The sequence below is a fragment of the Falco punctatus genome (genome assembly GCF_963210335.1).
Source record: "Falco punctatus genome assembly, chromosome: 4".
Taxonomy (NCBI): domain Eukaryota; kingdom Metazoa; phylum Chordata; class Aves; order Falconiformes; family Falconidae; genus Falco; species Falco punctatus.
Genome location: NC_137583.1, coordinates 25,702,267 through 25,726,036, shown reverse-complemented (window position 1 = coordinate 25,726,036; position 23,770 = coordinate 25,702,267). Strand labels below are relative to the sequence as shown.

General features: G+C 47.4%; 2 protein-coding genes across 6 annotated transcripts; both read left to right on the top strand.

Annotated features, from left to right (window-relative positions):
• The first annotated feature begins 42 nt into the window (after positions 1–42).
• EARS2 (glutamyl-tRNA synthetase 2, mitochondrial) lies at positions 43–9,161 on the top strand. Of its 3 annotated transcripts, none has more exons than XM_080384434.1 (9): positions 43–268; positions 711–866; positions 1,783–1,972; positions 2,261–2,733; positions 3,573–3,681; positions 4,835–4,988; positions 6,211–6,341; positions 7,704–7,835; positions 8,405–9,161. In XM_080384434.1, the coding sequence occupies exons 1-9, from the start codon at positions 193–195 to the stop codon at positions 8,427–8,429; spliced, it is 1,446 nt and encodes a 481-aa protein (XP_080240560.1). In that variant the 5' UTR covers positions 43–192; the 3' UTR covers positions 8,430–9,161. The 3 variants fall into 3 exon arrangements, with proteins under 3 accessions (XP_080240560.1, XP_080240559.1, XP_080240561.1); XM_080384433.1 differs by having other exon boundaries at positions 7,704–7,839; XM_080384435.1 differs by lacking the exon at positions 43–268 and adding an exon at positions 279–562 and having other exon boundaries at positions 7,704–7,839.
• A 70-nt stretch (positions 9,162–9,231) lies between these two features.
• Positions 9,232–23,165, top strand: GGA2 (golgi associated, gamma adaptin ear containing, ARF binding protein 2). Of its 3 annotated transcripts, none has more exons than XM_080384429.1 (17): positions 9,259–9,424; positions 10,095–10,179; positions 11,035–11,110; positions 11,631–11,729; positions 13,539–13,662; positions 14,889–14,992; positions 15,462–15,542; positions 16,365–16,502; positions 17,629–17,710; positions 18,666–18,785; positions 19,053–19,217; positions 19,467–19,522; positions 19,810–19,961; positions 20,775–20,944; positions 21,387–21,556; positions 21,979–22,089; positions 22,705–23,154. In XM_080384429.1, exons 1-17 carry the CDS (start codon positions 9,391–9,393, stop codon positions 22,813–22,815), a joined length of 1,878 nt encoding a protein of 625 aa, XP_080240555.1. In that variant the 5' UTR covers positions 9,259–9,390; the 3' UTR covers positions 22,816–23,154. The 3 variants fall into 3 exon arrangements, with proteins under 3 accessions (XP_080240557.1, XP_080240555.1, XP_080240556.1); XM_080384430.1 differs by having other exon boundaries at positions 9,406–9,424; positions 10,959–11,110; positions 22,705–23,158; XM_080384431.1 differs by lacking the exons at positions 10,095–10,179; positions 11,035–11,110; positions 11,631–11,729 and having other exon boundaries at positions 9,232–9,424; positions 22,705–23,165.
• Positions 23,166–23,770: the final 605 nt, after the last annotated feature.

Here is a 23,770-nt window from a genome sequence, read left to right as displayed (position 1 = left end):
GCCTCCCGGCCCGCCTCCAGGCCCGCCTCCCGGCTCTCCGTGCGCTGCGGCCCCGCGCTGCCGGCGCCCGTGGCTGCGGCCAGCCCCGCCTGGCGGGAGGAGCAGAGGGCGGGGCCTGAGCTCCACCCCGCCCCCCGCCCGCTGCGTGCGAGGTGATTGGCTGGCGCGGCGCGGCGAAGCGGAAGCAGCGCGATGGCGCGGGCGCTGCGGGCGCTGCGGGGCGTGGTGGGCCCGGGGCCGCGGGTGCGGTTCGGCCCCAGCCCCACAGGTAACCCCCGCACCCTCGGCCCGGGCCCCGCCACAGGGTGGGAGCGGCGCTTTGGGTTGGAAAACGTGAATTCAGACACTTGAGGAGCGTGTGCCTGGGGGGGAGGGGAGCGGGGCGCCTGAGGCCTGTCCCGTGGCAGCGGCGCTGTCTGGCCCCTCCCGGTGAAGGGGCCGCGGTGAAAGTGGCGCTGCCCAGCGCCTGCCGGTTCACAGGGACTGCCGGGTCCCTTCCGGGAATAACGTTCTGGGAAGGCAGCCACCGGTAATTCATTCCGTAGCAGGGGCCCACACACCGGTACGTGCCAGCCCCGCACGTCCCCGCCCCTGGGCAGCGTCTCATAGCCAGCTGCCGTTACGGGCAGCGTTGCCCTGCCAGCTCGTATTTAAAAATCTCTATTAGGCCTTAATAACGATGATCTCCTCCGATTTCCCCCCGAGAACAGGTTTTCTGCACTTGGGCGGTCTTCGGACCGCTTTGTACAATTATATTTTTGCCAAAAAACACCAAGGGACCTTTATTTTGAGGGTGGAGGATACAGATCAAAGTCGAGTGGTGCCTGGAGCTGCAGAAGGAATAGAGGATATGCTGGAATGGGCAGGTATTTACAAACATCTTTCGTTTGTTACTGAAAAATTCTTTTTAGAGATTAACAGTACTCAAAGTGAGTACCTTGTGTGATAGCAAGCTGTGCGCCGTTTCAGATGATAAATTAGTTGAAATGTAGTTATTTTTACAGCTAGGTGCCAGGAAGATCCTATCGAAAGCATGTTGTATAGCAGAAATAACGGTTTGTCTGCCACAGAATAAGATCTAAATTTGTGAAAGTGGCAGAAAGTGCAGTTGTAACAAAGGTTGTGCACAAGAGATGTGATGGAGAGGTTGGAAGTTGGAGCTCACAGATATTGCTGTAAATTTATAAATTGTTTGTATACAGGGCTGTCAGTTTTCATTTTGAATCCTCTGTGTCTTTTTGAGCTTAAGAACTAGAAGCAAGGGTGATTTTCAAATACAGAATTGTTATAAGCTTAGAACCAGATCCCACAGATGCTTCCGTTAATGGGTAGGTAAGCTGTAAGGGGCTAGGACTTTGTTGTCAATTAATAAATTTGGAGTAGGTAAAATAATTGGCAAAGAACTCAACTGTATTTTTGTGGTATTAGTGTTCTTTGCTATAAAAAGCGTGGATGCTACTTTATATGTGTATGCCTGACTGTGTTTTGCTTTGGGTAGTGTATCAGAGCTGCTCAACTGTTTGTTGTCTTCTGGTGGGTTTTTCTGCTGGTTGCTTTATACACAATACTCTAAATTCTGATGGTGTTAGCTGCTATTTATCTTCTAGTCCAGGGGAATCTGACTCCTGTGCTATACAGATGCCATTAGCTGGCTGCCCTGGAGCAGCATCTTTGGATGCTCTCTGGAACGTTGCTCTTTCATCTTAATTTAATGTGCTCCACGGTGGGTTTCACTCGGCCTTTTTTACAGGTTTTTTAAGTCCCATCATACTCGTATTTCAGGTATTCCCCCTGATGAGAGTCCTCGCCGCGGTGGTTCCTTTGGACCCTACCAGCAATCACAGAGACTTGACCTTTACAGGAGAGCCAGTGAAGTGCTTTTGGAGAGAGGTGTGGCGTACCGCTGCTTTTGCACCCCTCAGCGCCTGGAGCTGCTGAAGAAGGAGGCTTTGCGGAGCCAGCAGACCCCACGGTATGGATTCCTTGTCTGCTGGGTAGTTCCCTCTGTGCTGCGTGCTTGCAACAAAAACTTACAACCACGTGCACAGTGATAGGATTGTGATCTCACTGCTTGTAGAGAGAGAAGCCAGCGTGACCCAGGCTTAGGGGCGTGACCTCCAGAGATGAGGTGGTTTGACTGGACACATAGCGGGCAGGTTACAGCTAAAATTCAGCGATCAGTTTAAAGGTTTGGGAATGTAAAAATAGCTGATGGGGTTGGCCTGTATAGAACTGAGACTTTGTCTCTCCTTTCTCAAAGATATGACAACCGGTGCCGGCACCTGACGCCCACTGAAGTGGCTGAGAAGCTGTCACAGGGCCTTGAGTGGGTGGTCCGCTTCCGGCTGGAGAAGGGGGTTGAGCCATTTCAGGACCTGGTCTATGGCTGGAACAAGCACGAAGTGGCTGAGGTGGAAGGTGACCCAGTGATTCTCAAGGGGGATGGCTTCCCCACCTACCACCTGGCGAATGTGGTGGATGACCATTACATGGGCATCAGCCACGTTCTGCGTGGAACTGAGTGGCTGACTTCAACGTCCAAGCACCTCCTTCTCTACAGAGCCTTTGGCTGGGATCCCCCTCAGTTTTGTCACCTCCCGCTGCTTCTGAACAAAGATGGTGGCAAGCTGTCAAAAAGGCAGGGGGACATCTTTCTGGAGCGCTTTGCTCAGGATGGCTACTTGCCAGAGGCTCTGCTGGACATCATAACCAACTGTGGCTCTGGATTTGCAGGTAATGACCACAGGCTTGCGACTTGCTAGGATGCTTCTTGGTGCGGACTTTGGGGAGTGGGTTAGGTTTATTTTAATAGCCAAGATCTTTGACAGCGTTTGAAGGGGTCAGGAAATGGGGGTCAGGTGAAATGCCACCAAGGCTTCTGCAGAGCTCCTGTGAAAGACTGGGCGGTGTGTTGGAACAGTGGGAATCTTTCTGCCTCTCTGCAGCCCTTTAAATTGAGTCTGATGCTTAATGGGTTCCCACTTGGGACAGCATTCATTTCAAGGTGAAGAAACTGTCTGTGAACTCTTGGGAAAACTTGTATTCTATGGTTAATAATTGCAGTGTTGTGTATGACATCTGTCACACTTCTCGTTTAACCTGAAAGACCATGAGAAGTTGAGTCAATGTCTCCTTTTGTTGCTCTTACCTTGTGGGGATCACAAATCAACTTGTGTTTCAGGAACTGTACTTGGGAATAAAATCTTTCTTGGGCAGTGAAGCCTTCTGGCTGAGTGTTACTTCTTTTTGGCTGACTGATGCAAAGAGTGTTCCACTGAGGAAGGCAACAGAGCCAAGGAGAATGCCCTAGTTCCCAGTTCCTCACCAGTAGTTAGCAGAGCCTGCTCTTGGGGAGAGGGCAGCTTCCCGTGTGCGCCTGCTGCTAGTTCCATCGTGTTTGTCGGGATACATCCCTGCTTGCTGCACTGCAAAAAGTGGCTCTCCTGTGTCACTTCTTCCTTGGGTGTGCTGCTGCTCCAGCCCTGCACCCAAGGCTTGTGAGGAAAAGCAGTGAGGCTAGTTCTCTGCAGGGGTGTGGTTTTGTATCATTCTCTTGTTGGGTTATTTTGCAGAGAAACAGATGGGGAGGACTTTGGAGGAGCTGATCTCACAGTTTGAAGTCGGCAGAATTACACCCCATTCTGCCTTCCTGGATCTTGAAAAACTCCCAGAATTCAACAGGTATAAGTATCTGTGGTAACTTTAAAGCATAATAATCAGTACGTCAGTGAGAAGTTATTCCTAGCACTTGGTTTTGTCTGGAGATTTTTTTTCTGGATCAAGCATGGTCCCAGCGCAGCAGCTTTTCAACTGTGCTACAGCAAAGTATGTTTCTGCCATTCCTACCTCCTACCTCCTCTCCTATCCTGTGCTTGGCCACTGTGCCAGGGACACTGTAAAAGCCTAGGCAGATGGTAGGTGTAGCTAGGAGGATGCAAGGTCCTAAGTTTAGTTCCAAAATGACATCTAAAAAGAGGCAACACTTCCAGAAGGTACTTCTGCAAGTACACTGGTAGGCTACTGGGATGTTGTGCTGCTAGGAGTTACCACGTCTTTAGTTCACTGTGGCACATTAGAGCTAAATGCTTTGTTGTGGAATGTCTGTCTCTGGCTTAATGTTACTTTTGTACAATTTTAATTGGTAAATGCTTGTTGTGGTTTAACCCCAGCCGGCACCTAAGTACCGTGCAGCTGCTTGCTAACTCCACCCCATCCACCGCAGTGGGATCAGGGGCAGAATCAGGAAAAATGTAAAACCTGTGGGTTAAGATAAGAACAACTGAATAATTGAAATAAAATACAATAATAACAATTGTAATGAAAAGGAGAGAGAAAGTGAGATAGGAATAAAACCCAAAGGGGGGTAAACCCCCCCCCAAAACAAGTGATGCACAATACAGTTGCTCACCCCCTGCTGACTGATGCCCAGCCAGTGCCTGAGCAGCAACTGGCAGCCCCTGGTCAGCTCCCCCCAGTTTCTGTACTCAGCATGATGTTCTGTGGTAGGGAATACCCCTTTGGCTAGTGCAGGTCAGCTGTCCTGGCTCTGCCCCCTCCCAGCTTGTGATGCACCTGCTCACTGGCAGAGCATGGGAAACTTGGAAAGTCCTTGATTTAGAGTAAGCACGACTTAGCAACAGCTGAAACATCGGTGTGTTACCAGTGTTATTTTCATTCTAAATCCAAAACACAGCACTGTACCAGCTACCAGGAGGAAAATTAACTCCCAGCTGAAAGTATTCCCAGATGAAACCAGGACAGTGTTGTGAGGTTGGGATGAGGAGGTTCAATCCAACCCAAAGCAGTCCAAAGGCATTTTTCTTCTTTGTTACAGGATTCACCTCACCCATCATATTGAGAATGAAGGGCTGCGACAGAAGCTAATTAGAGAGTTGCAGTTGTTGGTGGAGCATGTCTATGGGGATCAACAAGTGGATCAAGATGTTCTAGAAAAGGAATATATGGAGCGAGTCCTCCTGATGAGAAAAGTATGAGCAGTGGTAGCACTGCGTCACCACTTTCGGGAGCTGAGGTTTTGTGGGATTCCTGAACGAAGACTCAGCTGAGTCTCGGGCACTGCTTTGATCTGAGCTCTGAAGCTGCACACCCTGCAAATGGCTGTCACTGCTCACTCAAGTGGTCATGTGCATGCTGACTGCCAAAATCTGTTGATACAGTTAGCTGACTTGTAGGAATGGGCATGGTGAATATTTTGGTGGTCATTGCAGAGTTGTAAGCTCACCCCTCATACTTCACCAAGCCAGCAGAGCTCCCGCAGTAAAGGGACAATGTGTCTCTGCTGTGAAAGTGAATCATGGGATTGTAGGGTGTTTCTTGGAAGACTTTCTGGTTCCTGATGAGAGCTGGACCTCAGTAGTGCTGGGTCAGGTCAGCTATGGCTTTGTTTAGATGAGTGGTGAGAGCCTCTAGGCTGTGCTTCTCCTCCTATAGCCCGGGATGTGGCTGGCTTGCAGTGGGGAGGTCCAGCACCCAGGGTCTCTCGTGCCAGGAGACTGCTCACCGCTAGGTTTTGCTGACTGGGCAGTGTAAGGCACTTCTGCTTTGCTGCTGCTCCGTGCTTTGGAAGCAAAGTCAAAGCAACCTCTTTGCCGAGATGGATGAAGCTCATGGTTCAACTGGTGGGGTTTGTGCATTGGGAGCCCTGGTCTCAGTTAAGTGTCACAGTGCTGGCTGTAAAGGGGACAGAAGATACTGTGGCTCTTCCCAGTGCCAGAAGGAGGGTGAGCCCAGCTGTTTCCCAGTCTGCCTCTGGGATGCTGCTGTAGTATCTAGGGGATTCCTTGTGAAGAATAAAGCCACCTTTGTAGGGGCAGGCAGGGACCCAAGTGTTCCAGCATGAAGGCTTCACTATGGCAGCAGTATGGGTGACTCATGTGACTTCCCACTGTCTGTTGAAAGTCAGCAGATGAACGTGGCAAGCCACTTCCCTGGGCTAACTCTGAGTCAGCCTGCATGCGGCTCAGCAGCATGGGTACAGCTGCGGCCCTTTGGGCTTCTGTCTCCCTGCTCACACCAGGTGGTTATGGGTGTGAAAAACTCAGCTGCCTGAAAGTCAGCAATTCATATTTCCTCCAACGAGTATGAAGTACAAGGCAGTCGTGTGTTTGGACCCTCTTTAATTGTTCATGAAGTCCAGACCGAATGAATTTGCTTCCCCTCAGCCTTGACAGATTTGCTTTCTTTCTCCAGGGTCACATAAGCTTCCTGAAGAACCTGGTGTCATGTGATTATTCTTACCTATGGGTTAGGCCCTTGGTGTCCCGAAAGCAACTACAAACTATTTCGGCAGAAGTAGATGAAATAGGAAAACTAGTCTTAGGGTAAGTGTCTCTTCCCAGCACTGTATGCAGTCTCCTGCCCGCCCTAGAGCATTGCTGTTGCCTGCTTATTGACGTTGGACATGCTCATAGTTTTTATTTAATTCCCTCTACTTTAGAATGTGATGTAGATAATAACTGGTGAGAAATTCTTGTGTTTTTACTTGAAAGGCAGCTTGCCAGTGGGAAAACTCATATCAGTGGTCTCAAGCAAGAATTGTCATGTCTGGATTTTGTAAAGCATCAAGCACGGTGGAATTTGCATGCCAACATTGTGCTAATGAACAGCAGTGTTAGCAGGGTGTTCCCATGCCACCTGATCTCCTGTGCTTTTTGTCTGCTGTAGCATCAGACTGGGGAAATGCAAGGTGCTTTTGGTCAACGTGTATTCCAATTATGTAAGGAGACTTTTGGGTCTCTGGAATGAACTCAGTTTGTATCCAGTGAGAATCACTGTCACTTCTGAAAAGCCAAGGCCTGGTGGGCTTTTTCTGCTTCCATTTCTGTTTCTGGCTAGCAGTCTGCAGTTCTGGCTGCTCAGAAACATTGCTGAGGTGGCAGACGGTCCTTCTGAGCCAGTGAGTTCTGTGGGGTTTTGCCAATGTGTTTCACTGCTGCCTCGTGTCCCTCTGCTACTCCACGCCTTGCAGCTAGGCAGGGTGGTATGTCAGTTGCCTTTCCAGTTCAGATCTCACATCTGGACCAAAATGAGTTCTGAAAACCAGTTTTGGGAGTAGTTAAAGTGGCAGTATCTGCAAACCGAGCTGTTATTTCCAGCTGACTGTAAGGTTGGTTGTCCTTGGTCATTTGTTGCAGCAGAGTGGTAATTGAATCCAAGTGACAGTAGTTTAAGTGTCAGAATACTTGCTGTCCTGGAGGGATAATAGCATTGCTAACCTACAGCTGAGTAGTATCAATGATGGATCCTGCATCTCTGAAAATCGTATTAGTAACGAAGAAATCAGCATTACTGCTTTTCCTGTGGTTTTCCAGGTCCTTGGCATAATTTTGTGATTTAAACTTGATGCTTGCTTTTCTGAACAAACTCTGCTTCTGGTACTGTTGAAGCAGATTAAAGGCATGGTTTCGCAAAGTGGAGTCTTCAGCAGCAGTATGGAGGTAGAGCAGTCCCTCCTGCTGCCCAGAAGGGTACCCGTGTACATGACCAACGCTGCAGTGAGCAGAGAGAGTGCCCTGCCTGGCACAGATGGGCAGGGAAGCTTACCTTGAACTGCTGCTGTTGCTGGAAGATTTTGCAAAACCTGTCTGAAGAAGCTGGCAGTCATCGAAGTCATTAGTCATTTCTGTGTAGGAATCCTGTGGGTTTTATGTCCCTGGATTGTAAGGACATCTTCTTTCCTGAAGGCTCATGACAAGGCAGGCAGCTGTTTTGACTGTGGAGGAGTTGAACAAAGACCTGAAAAGCCTCCATAACCAAACCAAAGAGACTAAGTACAGCAGCATGATGCAGCTCCTTCGCTTGGCTCTCAGTGGGAAGCAGGTAAAAAAGTTCTGAGACTGGGGCTTTTTTTTTTCCTTCTCTCTTATAGCAAGATACTGATATTTGCACATCCTGCAAGAACTGACATCAGTTTCTGTTACGAGTTAATGTACTGATATACAGCACTTCTGGAAGAAATTGCTGTTCTAAAAGTTTCAGAAAGGCTGAAATTGTCAAAACATAAATATGCTGGTCACAAATCTGAAGTCAGAAAAGCCTCTGTAGGGAGTGTTGGCACGGTTGTAGGCTTTAGCCAAAACCAGGATTTTATGTGCAATCTGCTTTTACAAAGTTCAAAAACAAGATTTACAAAAGTTCTGCAAAGCCTAATCCTGGGTTACGCTCTGGCATCAGTCCTTCTGGGTCAGTTTGACTGTTCTTAGCGTTTTACTTTAGGAGGAAAGAAACCCAAACCCTTGTTTTGAGATTGCTAATAAAACCCCTACCCTTGGTCTAACAGTGATCTGATAGCTAATCACACTATCATTTCCGTCATGATGATGCATAAACACGTGCTGAAAAGTGTAAGTTTCCATTTGTACAATCACTTCTTATGTGTTTTCAGCATGGACCGAGCATTGCCGAGATGATGGTGACTTTGGGACCCAAAGAAGTGTGTGGACGAATACGCAAAGCACTATCTAGCTAATATGGGACAGAAATGACACTGACAGCCAGCCCATGGACTCAGATGGTGTAGGCAGCATGCATCATTGTCCCAGACCTGTATTTTTTGATCTCAGCATGATGCCTTTGATCAGATGAGCTGGGCTTTAGACCAGGCAGGAGTCACCATAATGTTTCCAGGTCTGTATGTATCTGCACTAAGCATAAACCACTTTGGGGGAGAAACCAAACACAGATTTAGGTCTGTCCTGCTTTCATCTGTGCAAACAGCCTGGTTTTCAGGTTGGGAGAAAAAGACATTTATCAGGGTTTAAATTCAGACCAGGTGGACAGAAAGTAGTGGTATTTCTGGTATCAGCATAGTTCATGTCAAGTGATCTGTCTCTTTTTGGAGAGGTCCTAGTAATCAGGGTACCTACAGCTACGACTACACAGGCCCACAACAAATACCATGGGAAGGGTATTTTTATACGTATTAACTATATATGTATATATATAATATGTATATTATAGCCCTCTTAGCTGCCTTGGTGTCCTGCTGGGCTGAGTGAGCTGCTTAGAGAGGGACACTCTTCTCCCCGTGTACAGTCACGTGCGTGGTTCTGCTAAAAATACACCTGACCAGGAGATTGGGGTGTTTTTTCCTCTTTTGGATGATGACCTTTTAAGTATTAAATTAATGTGGTGACTTCTGATTCTGTTCTCGCAAGTGTGTGCTCGCTCTGCACGCCAGTGAGGGGAGGAGCAGCCAGAGGGGCGGTGGCGGGGAGGGATGTTTTACCAAGCCAGCCCACACCCACAGCGTACACTTCCACACCACAAACACTCGTGTGGGCTTCCCGCGGGGCGAGTGGAGGCACATCAGGAGCTACGGCGGGTGGATCTGCTTCCTGCGAGCGGCGGGGTGGAGCGGAGCAGGAGTCCATGGCTGGCGCTGGGGAGCTGGAGCGGTGGCTCAGTGAGTGGGGCTGGGAGCTGGGGCTGGCCCCCAGCCCTGTCTGGGTAGGCACTGGAGCAGCTTCAGCACTGTGGGGAAGGGCCCATTTACTCCACGGACCCCCTTTAGGGTGATGTTCATAGGTGCTGTCTTAGCCTGCTGCATCTTTCCTGTCCATCCTCAGCCCCAGTCCTGCCAAAGCTGTTTGAACACTGGACTGGGGAATGAATCAAGCCAAAAAAGACTGTTTTCCCCAATTCAGCCGTGCAGCCAGAGCTTTGGGATGGGTCCTTGTGCAGCCCTGTTGCAGAAGGGTAAACCGTGCCTGTATTCCAGCACGGCAAGGTTTGCAGTCCAGTCCTGGGGGAGCTGTCTGTAAATGCTCTTTAACAGTTTCTTGTGCTCTGTGCTAAAAGCGACATCGTGCTGTTGCTGCCTTCAACACCTCAGTTTGTGCCTGACTTTGACTCTCTAAGAGTGTGTGCTCAAGGACTGTATTTTTAGGCAGATTCTAGTAACAGCTGTTTCCTGCTCATCCTGCGTCTTCTATTTCTGCCCGTTTACAAAAAGCCCTAAAGCAGTTGGTAGCAGTGCAAGGTCTGAGCTGCTTCCTGCCCTGTGCCACTCGCTTGCATGCCTCTCACACTGTGGCTGTTTATTCTTTCTTCATTATTTTTTTTTCCTGTGTAAGATAAAGCCACCGACCCAAGTGTCCCCGAGGAAAACTGGGAATGCATCCAGCAGTTCTGTGACCAGGTGAACGCCAACATAGAAGGGTAAGGCAGACAGACAGCTCTTTGTGCTCGCTCTGGGCTGTGAGTCTGGCTCTGAGCTGCTCCCATGGCTGCAGGGGGAATGGGACCTGTGAACTGCAGTGTGGGGAGCCTGGAGAGAGCTGGGAGTGTTCTATGGGCTCTGCTGCTACTGATAGTGTAAATAAGTTGCAGAGAGGTGTATGCCAGCGTCATGGAGGCTGATGTCTAGGAATGGGCTCTAACATCCATTGCTGCAACCCACAAGGCAGCAAGTCCTGCCTGCTGTGCCCTCTTGGGAGTCTGGCCAAGGATACCGTGCTGTGGGGTGCTGCAGGGAAGCTCTTGAGTGAGCTCAGCCTCGGCTTTTCCTTTCAGAGGTGGGAGATCTCTGCTGGGACTTCCCCACCTTCCAGCTGACAGTCTCGGCTTTATGGGAAGGAGCAGGAAATAATCAAGCAAATGACCTGTCAAAGCTTACTGATCATCTCTTTAGAGCAGACGCCTGTGTGTTCAGAGCTTGTAGTCTGGCACCCACCTGCCCCAGCAGCATGTGTGCGCAGGCAGGCTGGCTGGGGCTTGCATCAAAGCTCCTGCGAATCTAGAGAGCCTGCTCTCATGACACTGGCACAGGGAGAGTCCCCAGCCTCTGCACACAGCTGGAGGACAGCACTGGGGTCACACAAGCTGCTTCGATTCACCTCTCACCCCTTGTGCATGTGTGTGTGTCCCAGGCCAGTGCTCTGCTGGAGGAAGGGTGCCTGTCATGTACAGGTTGTGAATCCAGCAGTTGCTCTCTGCAGGGCATAATCAGCAGCATTTGTTTTTCATGAGAACTTGCGCGTTGTCTGACTTGCACTTGCTTCTGCTACTCCCCAGCCCATCACTTGCACTGAGGCTGCTGGCACATAAGATACAGTCACCTCAGGAGATGGAAGCTCTTCATGCTCTCACAGTAAGTGCTTTCATCTGCATGCAAAGAGAGGCAGCAGTAGCTTGGAAATAGAGTTTGAGGGATAGAGACAGTCTGTCTTTTCTTTTTCTCTTAGATGTCCCTCCCTTTCTTTTTCTCTTAGATGTCTCTCCCTTTTAACTTCCCGTTGCACAAGGAATACAGAAGCCAGGGTATAACGGAAAGAGTAACGGCTGTTGTTCCTTCCCAGGTCACTCTGCTGACGTGTTTCAGTGGTCTGCAGCTTGTGCTGTTTGACCTGTGGTCCAAAAGTTACTAGTGGTGGGTAGGATAGAGCAGACAGTCTTTAAACATGCTGCTTAAGAAGGTTGGATGAAAGAAAAGTACATGTTCTTACTGCCCAACTTTCTCAGTATCTTGCATTTCTGAGTGCAGTGCCAGAAATTTCTTAAATTTAGTGTTAAATTTTTTTAATTTTTAATTTTTAAAATGTTAAAGTTTTTAAAAATTCCCCAAGACTTGTGTGCACTGTTTCTGTTTGGTACCATTTTGTTTTCTGCAGGTGCTAGAGACCTGTGTGAATAACTGCGGTGAAAGATTTCACAATGAAATAGCAAAATTCAGATTTCTGAATGAGCTAATTAAAGTGCTTTCCCCAAAGGTAGGTAGTCATGGTTACACTGGATATCACAGGTGGGACACACTGTTTATTTTGTGGTGGATATGAAAACAGAATTAATCTCACACAGAAGCAGAGCAGGATTTGTTCTGTGCCTCCAAGCATAAGGAGTGGATGTGAATCCCCTGTAAACAATGTAAGGCAGGGGCTCTTTCTGTGAATTTCCTTGTGGTTTCTCCCAGCTCTGCTAGGACAGTCAGGGACTCTAGAGGAGCTTGAAGTTGTTTCTGTGACCACTCAGCCTGTGGCCCTTTTGCCTCTCAGTGATTTACAGAACTTTGATCGGGGAAGTGGCAGAGGACGGAGCTGCCAGGAGCTGCCTAGAGCCTCTCCCATGTTTCCTTATGCTCTGTCCTCAAACTCTTTGTGCTCGGGCTGCTCTCCTTGCTTCCTCCTGCCAGAAGTTAGCCTGGGCTTGGGTCCTGCTCGTGGGGCAGCATCAGCTTAGGTAGCAGCAGCCAGGGACTGGCCTTCAGCGGCCCTTGTGCCGCACTTGCTCTGCCATCGCCTGACGGTCATGCATTCATGCAGCTGCTTTGGGGTCCCACTGAAGGTCTCCTGAAAGCTGGGCAGAGGGCTCCCAGTCCCGGGGCAGTGACAGCCCTGAGTCAGGGGGAGGCTGAGAGGGATCAGCTGTAGCTAACATGGAAGCTGCAAAGTCCCTTCCTGCAGCTCTGCTTCCCTGGCTCACAATATATTCCTTCAATATATTCGATATATTCCTGCTCCCTGCTGTGGAGCACTTTGCTTCTGAGTGCAATCACTGCCTCCTGAGAAGAGAAGCAGCAATCAGAAATTAGAAGTTTAGTTTGAGAAGCTAAGTGAGCTGTGAGTTCAGAGTGGATGCATTGGGTCCCCTGGCAGTGCCTCTCCTGATGAAAAATGGAGACCTGTTCTATCAGAGACGCTGTGATCTCCATGCCATGCTCCTCTCTGCATCAAATAACGGGCCTGGGACTCTCTTCACTGCTCTTCTCAGCAGCTCAGTAATCAATTTCCCTTTTTAGTGGGTCCTGTGCACATTTACTGCTTGTACAGGCTTCGTTTTCCATTACATCATCTCGATGGCAGAGGTGCAAAAAGCTGATTTCAGAGAAATGTTTAACCAAACAACAAAACCTCTTCTCTCAGTCCTGGGCTTGGTAAAGGTATTTCAGTGAAACAACAAACTTTAAAGAATGTATCACTACAGAGAGTTTTGTTTGCTGTTTTGACAGAACAGATATCATTGAACGAGTTTAAAATGCCTAGCAGAGGTTTGTGTGTGGCTTTTACCATTCTTCCCGATGTTTTTATAATACGCCAAAGTGAGTGCTTATAGGCAATAATGAGAAAAATCTAAGAAAACATCCAGATGCTGAAAAAAGAGAGTAACTTTTTCTTGTTTTGTTCAGTTTTCATTTGTGTGAGTCTGGCTGAGGCCAGCGGCACTATTTGCATTGCAGGCGGTTAAGGGAAGTATTTAAAGTCAAGCACAGAACTGTTTTCACTAAAATAAAAGAGCATAGTTTTGGTTTTGGATTCAATAACTGATCAGGGAAATTCTGAAATGCTTTCATTTTATTTATGTAATTATCATACGCTTAATAGCATTCCTTGTATTTAAAGCCATACACACTATTTCCTATACCACAAAATACACAGTTGGCAACACTGTGAATAAAGTGTTAGGAATCCATTTGCCACTTGGCCTCTGCACACAGAAAACTTGAGGCTAGAACCATGTGCCATATCTGGCACTAATTCTTGGGTTTAATCTCTTTTTGTCTTTAATTTTTTGTTTGTTTTCAGTACTATGGAACCTGGTCTTCAGAAAAAGTCAAGTCAAGAGTCACAGAAGTAATATTCAGTTGGACGGTCTGGTTTCCTCAGGAAGTTAAAATCCGGGATGCTTATCAGATGCTGAAGAAACAAGGTTTAGTTCTGTTATTTCGGTTTCCTTTTTAGTCTTCCAAGTCACGTGGTTTCAGACTACAGATATCTGTCCTTTTCAATTTCTGACTAAGCTTTTTTCATAAAATGTTGTGTGTGAGGGGTAAAAGAACAAAGGCCATGCTTAGAAGGCTGTTTGGGTATTTAATGATGCATGTCACTGTTTAAAGAGATTTACCAGAGAACAGCCTTATTGAGTCAAAGCTCAGGCTAGCCTTGTGGCCTCTGTTCACACAGTGCTGACCACTGTTGCGCAGGGGAAAGGTACAGGGCAAACTCAGAGTGATCTTTACCCTAGAATATTCTCCCAGAATTATGGGGGGTCATTCAGAGAGATGCTGAGCTGGATTTTTCATCCATTGCATCATATTCAATAGTCCTTAATGGTATTGTAATCTAGAAATTTGTCCAATCCCATCTTGTTATCCTAAGTAATAAATTTCAGAGTTTAACTAGGGAAGTACTGTAATACTTTCTGTGGAAATTTGGGGGAATTAGGGCATTTGTTTAGATGTTTCCTACCGGTTTGCTTCCTGCATCTTTGAACATCAAATGGCTTTGCAAGCCTTCCCCCATGTCCTGCTGTGGAAAGTTTCCTTGCCATCCCTGCCTGCCTTGTGCACAGCAGCTGCTGCAGGCTGGGCTGTTGCTGCAGCACTGGCACTAGTGGGGTACTGAGCAGGGGTGCAAGGGTGCTGTGTGCCCTCCTGCCAGGCAGCTCTTGGGGACCCTGCCCATCCAACGCCTGCACCATCGCTGCTGCTCTAAGTGCTGGCTAGGGAGGCAGGAGAGGAGATGCCCATGGAATCGCTGTGGGCGTTAAGGGCTCCTTTGGCACTCGGCTGCGTGTGTTTGGTGCCCCATGTTTTATGGCCATCCGGACTGTGGCAATCCCATGTGCTTGGAGGTCAGCGCTGGTGTGCGCCCGGCACTCTTACTATGGGGGAATTTTAGCAGTTCACCCAGAAGAGCTCAGCACATCTGAATTTTATTTTCTACTCTGAAAATCTCATTTGGCCTGTGCTTAATTCAAGGGAGAAAGGGAAGTCTTTTGCCTGGGTTTTTGCTAAGGCAAGTCCTTGCTTCTCATCTCACTCTGTAAAGTTCTGGGGAGGGATGAATGAAATGGGTGCAAAATCCAATCCTCTGTTGAGCATTGGTGTTTTAACAGCTCAGGCATCACTGAACAAATATTCTTACTCATTCCAGGGATTGTAAAAGAAGACCCCAAACTGCCAGAAGACAGAATTTTACCTCCCCCTTCTCCAAGACCTCAGAATTCTATTTTTGACACAGACGAAGAGAAATCCAAGGTAAACCTGGATTTGTACTGATGAGAAGACAGGCTCAGTCATATTTTGGGAGCTTTTGCTGTTTCAGACAGAGTATCCTCAGAATAATGCTAATACTTCTTGCTGTACAACAGCTAGAGAATTCTTTGATGCTTTGTCATAAATTTGTGCTTAGTAAAAAGTGGGGTGTTTTTTTCAGAAAAACATCAGTTTCTATTAAACTTTCCCAAGGGAGGATTTCTCCAGGTCTTACAGAAATTCTGTAGGGCCAGAGAGTTCCTTTCCAAACAGCCAATGTGTGCAGGTAGCTGTAGGAGGCAGCAGTATAATCTGGATTAGATTATGCGACATGAGCCCACATACTTCCAGGATTATAGAAACTTTTATGCCAGTGGGTGTCTCTCAGTATCTGGTCTTATGTGATGTGTGCCTGTAGTAAGAATGCCTGGAGACTGCTGCTCACTGGTGCCCAATGCTCTCCCCTCAACAGCTCTTAGCAAGGCTTTTAAAAAGTAGCCACTCTGAAGACCTGCAGGCTGCCAACCGTCTGATCAAGAGCATGATTAAAGAGGTAGGGAGCTCCTTGGGTCAGAAGCTGTGTTTGCAGATGGGGAAGGTGGGAGGGGACTTGGCAATTCAGTTTCTGACAGGGGGCCTCTATACCTGATCATAATGCTGCCCCAGAGGAGGGAATATTTTCAGTATGTCTTATTCCAAAGTTACAGTGTGGAACTGTGATGTTTTGTTTCCTTTGCCATTGCCAGGAAGAGGGAATATATAGACCCAGGAGCCTGTATGGCAGGACACTTCCATGTTAGTGGGATCCTGGCAGTAGTACCACACAAGTGATAGAAAGTTTCCAAAACCAAACTGTTCCCAGGTGGAAAAAAGCCACCTCTGTACAGAACTGTCTCTTTTCTGCAGGGAGTATGTGTGTGCATGTCTGGCATGTCTGTTTTCATTTTCCATCTGAAAGAGCACCCCACTTCTCTGCATAAATAGGAGATTTGGTCTCGTTAAATGAAATCCCTGCACTAATTTTGAGAGTGTTCTGCACGGCAGAAGCCACCAACTCCCGACTCCTAATTTTCAAGTCTTACTCATGCCTGTCGTGAAATGAATTCTGTATGCACCAGCACAGTGGCCAGGGTGCCCTGAGAAGGGCAGGAGGATTCTGTCCTCACCCTTGGCAGGGAGGTGCTGTGCAGCACTGATACTGGAATTGTTTTGTGGTGTGTCCTTACCTGCACTGCTTTGTGCTTCTTCTACCTGCAGTGAGATATTAATAGGAAGCAACTCCTCAACAAGTGTGATCCAGAGTGCCCCAGCCAAGCATAGGCACTGGTTGTATTAGCCAAATCATCATCTACTTATATCTAATTTTTCATCAAAGGAACAAGAAAAGTCAGATAAGGTGTCCAGAAGAGTGACCACCATCAGTGAGGTTTCTGAGAATATTAAATATATGGACGAGTTACTGGAAAACTACAAGAGACAAGAATTATCCCAATCTGACCAGGAGACCCTACAGGTAAATGCTCTTTTTCCTACGTAAGACCTTCTTTTGTCTGGCTATGCCTGGGAGGGCCTAGGGCAACAGGATTCAAAGGCCAGGACGGTGCACTCAGCTTCTGCCCAGGAAACAGCATTACCATGGCAGAAAATGTTTCTGACATGTTTGACGAATAGCAGTCCCTCCCATCAGTGTAATGGAAGTCAGAACAGAACTCTCTCCTGCTGTGCCAGTTTGAGTTTCTGTCCAGGTTAGCTGCTTTTCTTGGGATATCTTATGGGGAAGTGGTTCTTCCTCCAACAGTGGTGTAACATGCAGGAATCCCCTTCAGCCCAGGCATGGTTAGGTGGGTGTGATGAGATCTGACCAGAGAAGCTCAAAGCTGTGGGCTCTTCACCTTGTGCTATGGTTTCTGTGATTCCCCTTTTTCTGCCCAGAGTTCACTGGTCTGCTGCTGCTCATGAGTATCAGTGAATTGAGGAAATGTTTGGTGTCACTAATAGGGCTGTCAGAATAGCTTTACAGCCTCCAAAGACCTGAAACTCTACTAGGATGCCTATCACCTCAAATGAAAAAAAATCAGACAACTGAGTTTTTGTAGGTAAGAACTTCTCCTGTGGCTGTGTGTGACAGCCGAGTTTGGAGCTAGCTGCTGATGGGAGGGCTGCTGCTGTAGATGGAAGAGACCCTACTTGCAGACTGGAAAAGTAGCTGCCTCCACGCCTGCTCACTTCCTAAAACACCAAGAGCCGTAAGTGGCTTTGTGTTGTCTGACAGTAGTTACAACGGATGGCCATAATACTTTCTTCTGAGTACTGTGATCAATCTGTTCATGCCTGGATACTTTTTCTTTTAAATTGAATACTTTTACGCTGATCTATTTTACATCTGTATGCATAGAGAGGATGTGATTGCTGAGGAGATACCAGCAAAGCCTCCTTGTTCCAGTGGCTGTATTTCCAGGCCACTGTGAATTTTTAAGAGTGCAGCAACATGCAGCATTGATACCCTTTGTCTGGACCTGGGCAGAAAGTGCATCTTCCTTTTCTAGAGGTAGCATCACTTACAAGCGATCACAGAGACAGAAAAGTGTGGGAGTGTCTGGAATCTCCTGAGCAATGATGCGAAACATTTCCTTCCGTAGACACTGTTTCAACGCTGTGAGAAGCTCAGGCCGCTGCTCTTTCGCCTTGCCAGTGAGACAGTTGATGACGATGAGGCTCTAGGTAAGAGCCAACACTGTCTTTGGATTTCTCTGCAGTTAAGTTTGTCTGCCTTCAATTTGACAAGTGGGGTATGCCCTTCTTCTGAGAAGGGGAATGCTTAGGCACTTGCTACTCTGCTGCAAAGCTTTCCACTTCCACCTTTAAAGCATGCCAATGGGAAGTGGCATAAGTCTCCTCCCACTCCTCTCCAAGGCAGCTATTAATAATTTGCACTCAGAGCCCGAAGATAAAGAGTGAATCCAGTTTCTTCTAGCCAGCTTGGTTTTCAGAGTTTTTGGAGTTCTGATGTTCAGAGAACTGAAGGGGTTTAAGGTCTTTTCTCCACAGAGATCGAAGTTCTCTCTGTCTATAAACACAGAAGGGATATTTTTTTAATTTTGTAAGTATAATACCAAGGAGGGTCATATGAGCAGAATCTTTGAATTCCACAGTTATGAAATGTAGCCCTTCCCAGGGGATTGCATTTCACAGTCTTGTCCATATGCCTTGAAAACCTGACTGAAGTGATGTTTTGCTGAACAGACATCTTAAACATCAAGAGCTCAGTAAGAGCTCAGCTGTGCCTCAAACATTTCTTTCATATCCATGAATGTTAGGGTTCTTCAACTGTGGATCGCTGGATTATAGACTCAAGCACACTCGGAAAACTTGCGGAGAACAACAAAGTACATAAGAGATGGCAGGAACTAGAAGTACTTTAGAGACAGGATCAGATTTCAAAGTGATCTTGGTAAATGGGAGAGAGGCATGAAATCAGCATATGGGTGTGCAAAGTGCTGCCTTTCAGAAAGTGGAATGAAAAACTAGTCAGGAGCTTAGGGCAGATTGCCCCGCTAGGCTTTGCTCCAGGCAAGGCCTTAGATGCATGTCCCTTTCTCATGAGCCTTTTGGAGAGTGCTGTGGAAATGACCCTCATGTTAAACATTAATATTTTGTTTCTTCTCTTGTTTTCCAGCTGAGATACTGCAGGCCAATGACAAGCTCACGCAGGCGCTTGGACACTACAGGCAGGTTGTAGCCAGCCATGAAAATGGTGGTGGAGGAGGTTCAGCCACCAGCTCTGCTGATGCACCAGGTAAAGAGCATCCCGCGGCATTCCACAACAGCTCTGCTTCCATCTGTCCTGTGGGAGTGGAGTTTGGAAGTGCTTCTTGGAGAATAAATGTGGAGAAAAATCTTCTAACACAGGAAAACATTATGTAACCATCATTTTCTTCTATGTGTAGTTGATAGAAAATGTTCCTGAAGTTCTTCGCTTCCGAGTCCTTTCAGGCATGCCTGTACCCATAAATACAGTTCCTTTCAGAAAGTTTCTCTTTAACTCTTTCTGCTACTTCCAAAGCATGCCGGCCAACCCCAAGACGCATGAAGAGCTACACACTGATTGACTTCTCTGAACTGGAGGCCACATCCCAGTCTCCTACAGACCACTCTGCAAACATACCTGCTACCTCCCACCATGGCAGCACCTCTACTTGTCTGCTTGATGAGGAGTTTAAGTCATTAGGTTTGTATATGCAATTCAGTACAGTGTTGTCCTTGTTACTAGGGTTTGTGGTGTTTAATAAAGATAGGAGAACTTTGATTTTAACGTTGGTCCTAAGAGAAGGTAGACTCTTTCATCAAGTTTTCAAGAATGTAGTTTTCTTTAATGATGTTAGACTGTAGTCAACTGCTGTTAAGACAACAAAGGAGGAACCTGTGGAAAACTCTTGTTTTCTGTAATTGACCTGTGGTATTTTGACACCTTTCTTAGGTCTCAGCAACTCTCCTGTTGGACAGGAACCACTGCCCGATTTTGGCTTAGCAGAGGTGAGTGATCCTCAGACACTTTAGTCTATAAGGTACAAAGGACAAAAATCAGACATGATTCTTGATGTAGCTTTCTCTAGCAACCTTTTTTTACACCACTCTATTCTGAAGGGGAAACTGGAATCCTCCTGCTCTGCAATGGATTTCTCAGTTGCAGTCTGCAACCAGATCACTCATATTTATTTCTATTTAAAGTAGTGTTATTAAAAACAAGGTTCTTTTCAATGCAACAGGTCTGATTTTTCCTGTTGTTCTATAGCATGAACCAGAAGTGCCTTATTTTTCAGACTGCTGTACACAATGGATATGGTGAAATCGTAAGTGCTGTTCAAACATGGGGACTGCAGGAGAGCTCTGAAGACAGCTGTTCAGAGAAGAATGAATTTCAGGGCCTGGTTGATCAGCACTCTCTACCATCCAGGACCAAGACATTATCTTTGTAAGAAAACTGCATAATGCAGTCTGACTTTGGAGATGAGGAATACTGTTTTACAGCAATGAGGATTAGGGAAACTTTTCAACTACAACTGGTTAGTGATGGCAAGCTACCCATCCACCCATTGGCTCTTATGCAGCAGTTATGCCTCTGTTAATTGCACTTTGTGTAATTGCACACTGGGACCTTCCAAAGGTCAGAAATTTTGAGAGACAAATCCTGTGGCTTGGTAACAAGGTGATCTTGAGCAAAAGGAACAAAAACCTTACAGTCAGCTCTTTCTATAATAACCTGTGACTCAAAAATTACTTTCCCTAGCTTTCTTCTGGCTGTGACACAGGCATTCAGCGGAAGCCTGACAGTTCATAAGCCAAATTAATTATCCACAGACCTTCAGAGTGGGTGACCATTACGATGTACTTATCCAGTCTGCCATAATACAAGCCAGGAAATTTTACTGGAGATTCACAGCTTCTTGCATTGTCTTTGATACGGAATTTACTTTAATCTCACTGACTAGAGCTCCTGAGAGTCTGTGCATAGGGAGAGTAGACTTCCAAAGCCCTGAAACAAAGTTTCACTTTGTTTCACTTTTTTACTAAAATCAAAGTCTGCCTTAATGGATGCTCAAACAGCACCTTCTTCCATGTAAGATAGGGACAGTTTTCCGATTTCTCAAGAACTCAGTGTAAGCTTGTGCTTTCTTTATACCTAAAAGGGATAAGGGATTTGGAATACAAATTGACACAGCAGAAGGTGTATATACCGTGTAGTCACCCCAGTTGATATAAGCTTTCTACATGCTTTTCTTTCCAGGGATTTATCGCCAATGAAATTGCCCTTTCCAGATCTTCCGAATAGCTCAATGGCAGATACTTCATTCTCCAGTTTAGGCTACGAGCTGAAGCCTGCTGCCTCTTTGCATCCAGCTTCTTATGATGCTTCTCTAGAAAACCTTTTTGTTCCTTTAATTTCAATTACACCGAGTAAGTGCAATGATTTCTGTGCCCCAGCTCTGCTTACCTAAGGCTCACTAGAACTCTTCTGTGATTTTTGCAGGGGAGCAAGCCAAAGTAGCTTCATGCTTTGTGGGCCAGCTGGAGAAAAGTAGTGACTGTTCTACAAAGGACTTAATGTATCTGAGAATTTGAGCAAGTGCTAGGGATCGTACCATGGAAATGTCCTTGTCCTCCCTACTAAGCTGCTAAATCTCCAATTTAGACATTCAGATTCCTTTCTCCGCCTTAGAGGCGAAGTGTAGGTCACAGGCAGGTGCTGTATGCTGCTTGGTCTGTGAGTTTGCTGAAGGAAGTAAAAGTTTGTATGTGTGTTTCCCTTTTGCTGTTCTTGATCCTGTCTTTGCTGTTCTGCCCTCAGAAGGGTGGGGAATCCAGGCTTTGTTTCTGATTCTCCTTTTGTCTCCGGCAGGCAGCATCTGTCCGCTTACTGTGTATGACAGGAATGGTTTCAAAGCTATGCTCCACTTCTCCAGAGACCCGGCTCCTGGCCGACCAGATGTGCTGGTGCTGGTTCTTTCCATGCTGAGCACATCAGCTCAACCAGTTAAGGACATAGTGTTCCAGGCTGCAGTCCCAAAGGTGAGAAGCCTGTGACAAGTAACAGAGAGTGGGACTACTCGGAAATGTCCGGAGCAGAAGGTTCACCATTACTTGCTTAGGATTTGCCTTGCTCATTGGAAATTGCATGGCTCACTTTCTCTGAACGGTGAACCTGGTTGTGTGGTGGTGCCAGTGCCTGTTTCACAGAGTATATCCCTGGTCTTGCAACAACTAGACAGGGCTCCAGACGTGCTGCGTTAGCCTTCTGGGTGAGAGACTTGTTCTGCCTGTTTATGTTTATTTAGGAATATCTGCCTTTAGATGCGAGCTGTGGAAAGGCACGCTTTTCATCAAATGACAAAATCTGGCTGACATATCTTTAACCAGCTCTGTAGCTTGGTAATACTCCCAGCCCTTTTTCAGCATGGACCAGAAATTATTCCTTTTTTTTTCTCTTTCAGACCATGAAAATAAAGTTACAGCCAGCGTCCGGTTCTGAGCTGCCTGCCTTCAGCCCCCTTCTCCCCCCTGCAGTGGTATCTCAGGTCCTGCTGCTCGCCAATCCGCAAAAGGTGTGTGTGGCGACAGACTCTGCTGGATGAGCACTCGGAATGTCACTGTAGTGGGTGGGGTGTTTGTATGAAAGATGGGGAGAGTATTATTAGTGGGGAGATGCAGGGGAGAGACAGAGCAGTCTGGGCTGTGCTGGGAAGACATTTTTCCCACTGAAACAGGTTTCCAGAGCTATAATCTGAAGGATTGAATGGGGAGGTTATTGCAGGGGCCTGCACAGTTCTGCTTCAGTCTACCTGCAGGGATGGCCTGTTTGTGAGCACACACACCTGTGCAGATGTTTGCAGGTGGTGGAACGCAAGGCCACCCAAGCCACGAGCAACAGGAGGCAGTTCTGTTGCACTGGTGAATAATGACGACACCGAAGACTGAGAAGGTTGGCTGGGCCTGGATTGCCAAGTGTGCCCTTGGGTGGCTTGCACAGGTCTCCCAGTCACTCCCTATGTATCTTATAAAGATCCAGGTCTTGTTCTGTGCGGAGCTTCCGCGTGGCTGAAGTGTTACGCTCCCCTTTCAGAGGGTCATTCACTGCACCAAGGCTGTGAGGGGTGAGGCTGAAGGAGCCCAGGAACCTGCAACTGTGACAGGCCTCTCTCTGTTCCTTTCTCTCACAGGATCCCATCCGACTGAGATACAAACTAGCATTCGTGCAAGGTGTGCAGCCCTTCGCTGAGGTGGGAGAGGTGACTGGCTTCCCAGAAGCAGAGCTCTGGGGCAGGAGCTGAAGTTCGGCAGGCTTGGACATTGCCATGTTGCCTTAGCTGTGCCGGGGGGGGATGACTGTGTGCCAGCAATGCTGGCCTGGACTCCGTTAACAGCTCCCTTCCTTGGGATCTGCCATCTCCTTCCTTTTGGTGTCTGGCAGGAGGAATGTAAACTGGCTGCTTCTGCCACAGCCTTTCTCTGTAGCTGAGCCTGTTTTGCAGGAGGCTGCTGTAGAGCCCTGCTGCCTGGAAGGCTTGGTGCTTGTTCTATACACCTCTTTCTGCTTTCTGGGCCACTTTTCTCTCTCCCCCATTACTTTTTCTTTTTGAATTAAAAAAAAATAAATAAAAAAAAAGAAAGCAAGCAAGCAAATCTGTAACAACCATCAGCCCTTGTGGCAGACTGCTTGAAGGCAGGTGAGGATCTGTTCCAGGAACCTACCGACCCTGTTTTTGCTGATGCCTGTGTGCCAATGGGCAGGCAGAAATGTGAGGAATGGTGAGAGCCGGGCTCATCTGGTAGATGTGGTTTATAGAAAAAGGTACAAAACAGAGTGAAGGCAGTAAATAGCAGGCATGCCTGGGGACCGGTCTGGGAGAAAAAACTGCCAAGTGTCACCAGCTTATCCATCCCCAGGCCCCACAGATTGTCTTGCACCGGTTGTTCTTTCCATCAGGCTCTGCAGCACTCTGGGCATGTCTGGGGCAGCCTGGGGGTGCCACCCACACACAGCCGCCTCTTGCATGCGAGCTGAACACCTTCCATGACTGTGGGAGCCCAGAGCTGCTTCTGGACCTCGCTGGCTGTGGGGCTTTGTGAAACACGCTGCATTTCTGTTAGTGAAAACTCTCCAAACCAAATGGTAATTTAGAGAGCCAACAGTGGTTTCTTGCAGCACTGCGTACATGGGGGATCTTTCCTCCTAGCACGCACACCAGGTTACTCGAGGGTACACGTTACATAGAGTACTTGCAT

What these genes read in the sequence shown, in the direction of transcription:
- EARS2 (XM_080384433.1), top strand. Translation starts at nt 193, where the DNA reads ATGGCGCGGGCGCTGCGGGCGCTGCGGGGCGTGGTGGGCCCGGGGCCG. An exon ending in GGATATGCTGGAATGGGCAG is followed by an intron (nt 867 to 1,782) that starts GTATTTACAAAC and finishes CTCGTATTTCAG; the next exon opens with GTATTCCCCCTGATGAGAGT. An exon ending in ATAGGAAAACTAGTCTTAGG is followed by an intron (nt 6,342 to 7,703) that starts GTAAGTGTCTCT and finishes TCTTTCCTGAAG; the next exon opens with GCTCATGACAAGGCAGGCAG.
- GGA2 (XM_080384429.1), top strand. Translation starts at nt 9,391, where the DNA reads ATGGCTGGCGCTGGGGAGCTGGAGCGGTGGCTCA. An exon ending in CTGACCAGGAGACCCTACAG is followed by an intron (nt 16,503 to 17,628) that starts GTAAATGCTCTT and finishes TTCCTTCCGTAG; the next exon opens with ACACTGTTTCAACGCTGTGA. An exon ending in AGGACCAAGACATTATCTTT is followed by an intron (nt 19,962 to 20,774) that starts GTAAGAAAACTG and finishes TTTTCTTTCCAG; the next exon opens with GGATTTATCGCCAATGAAAT.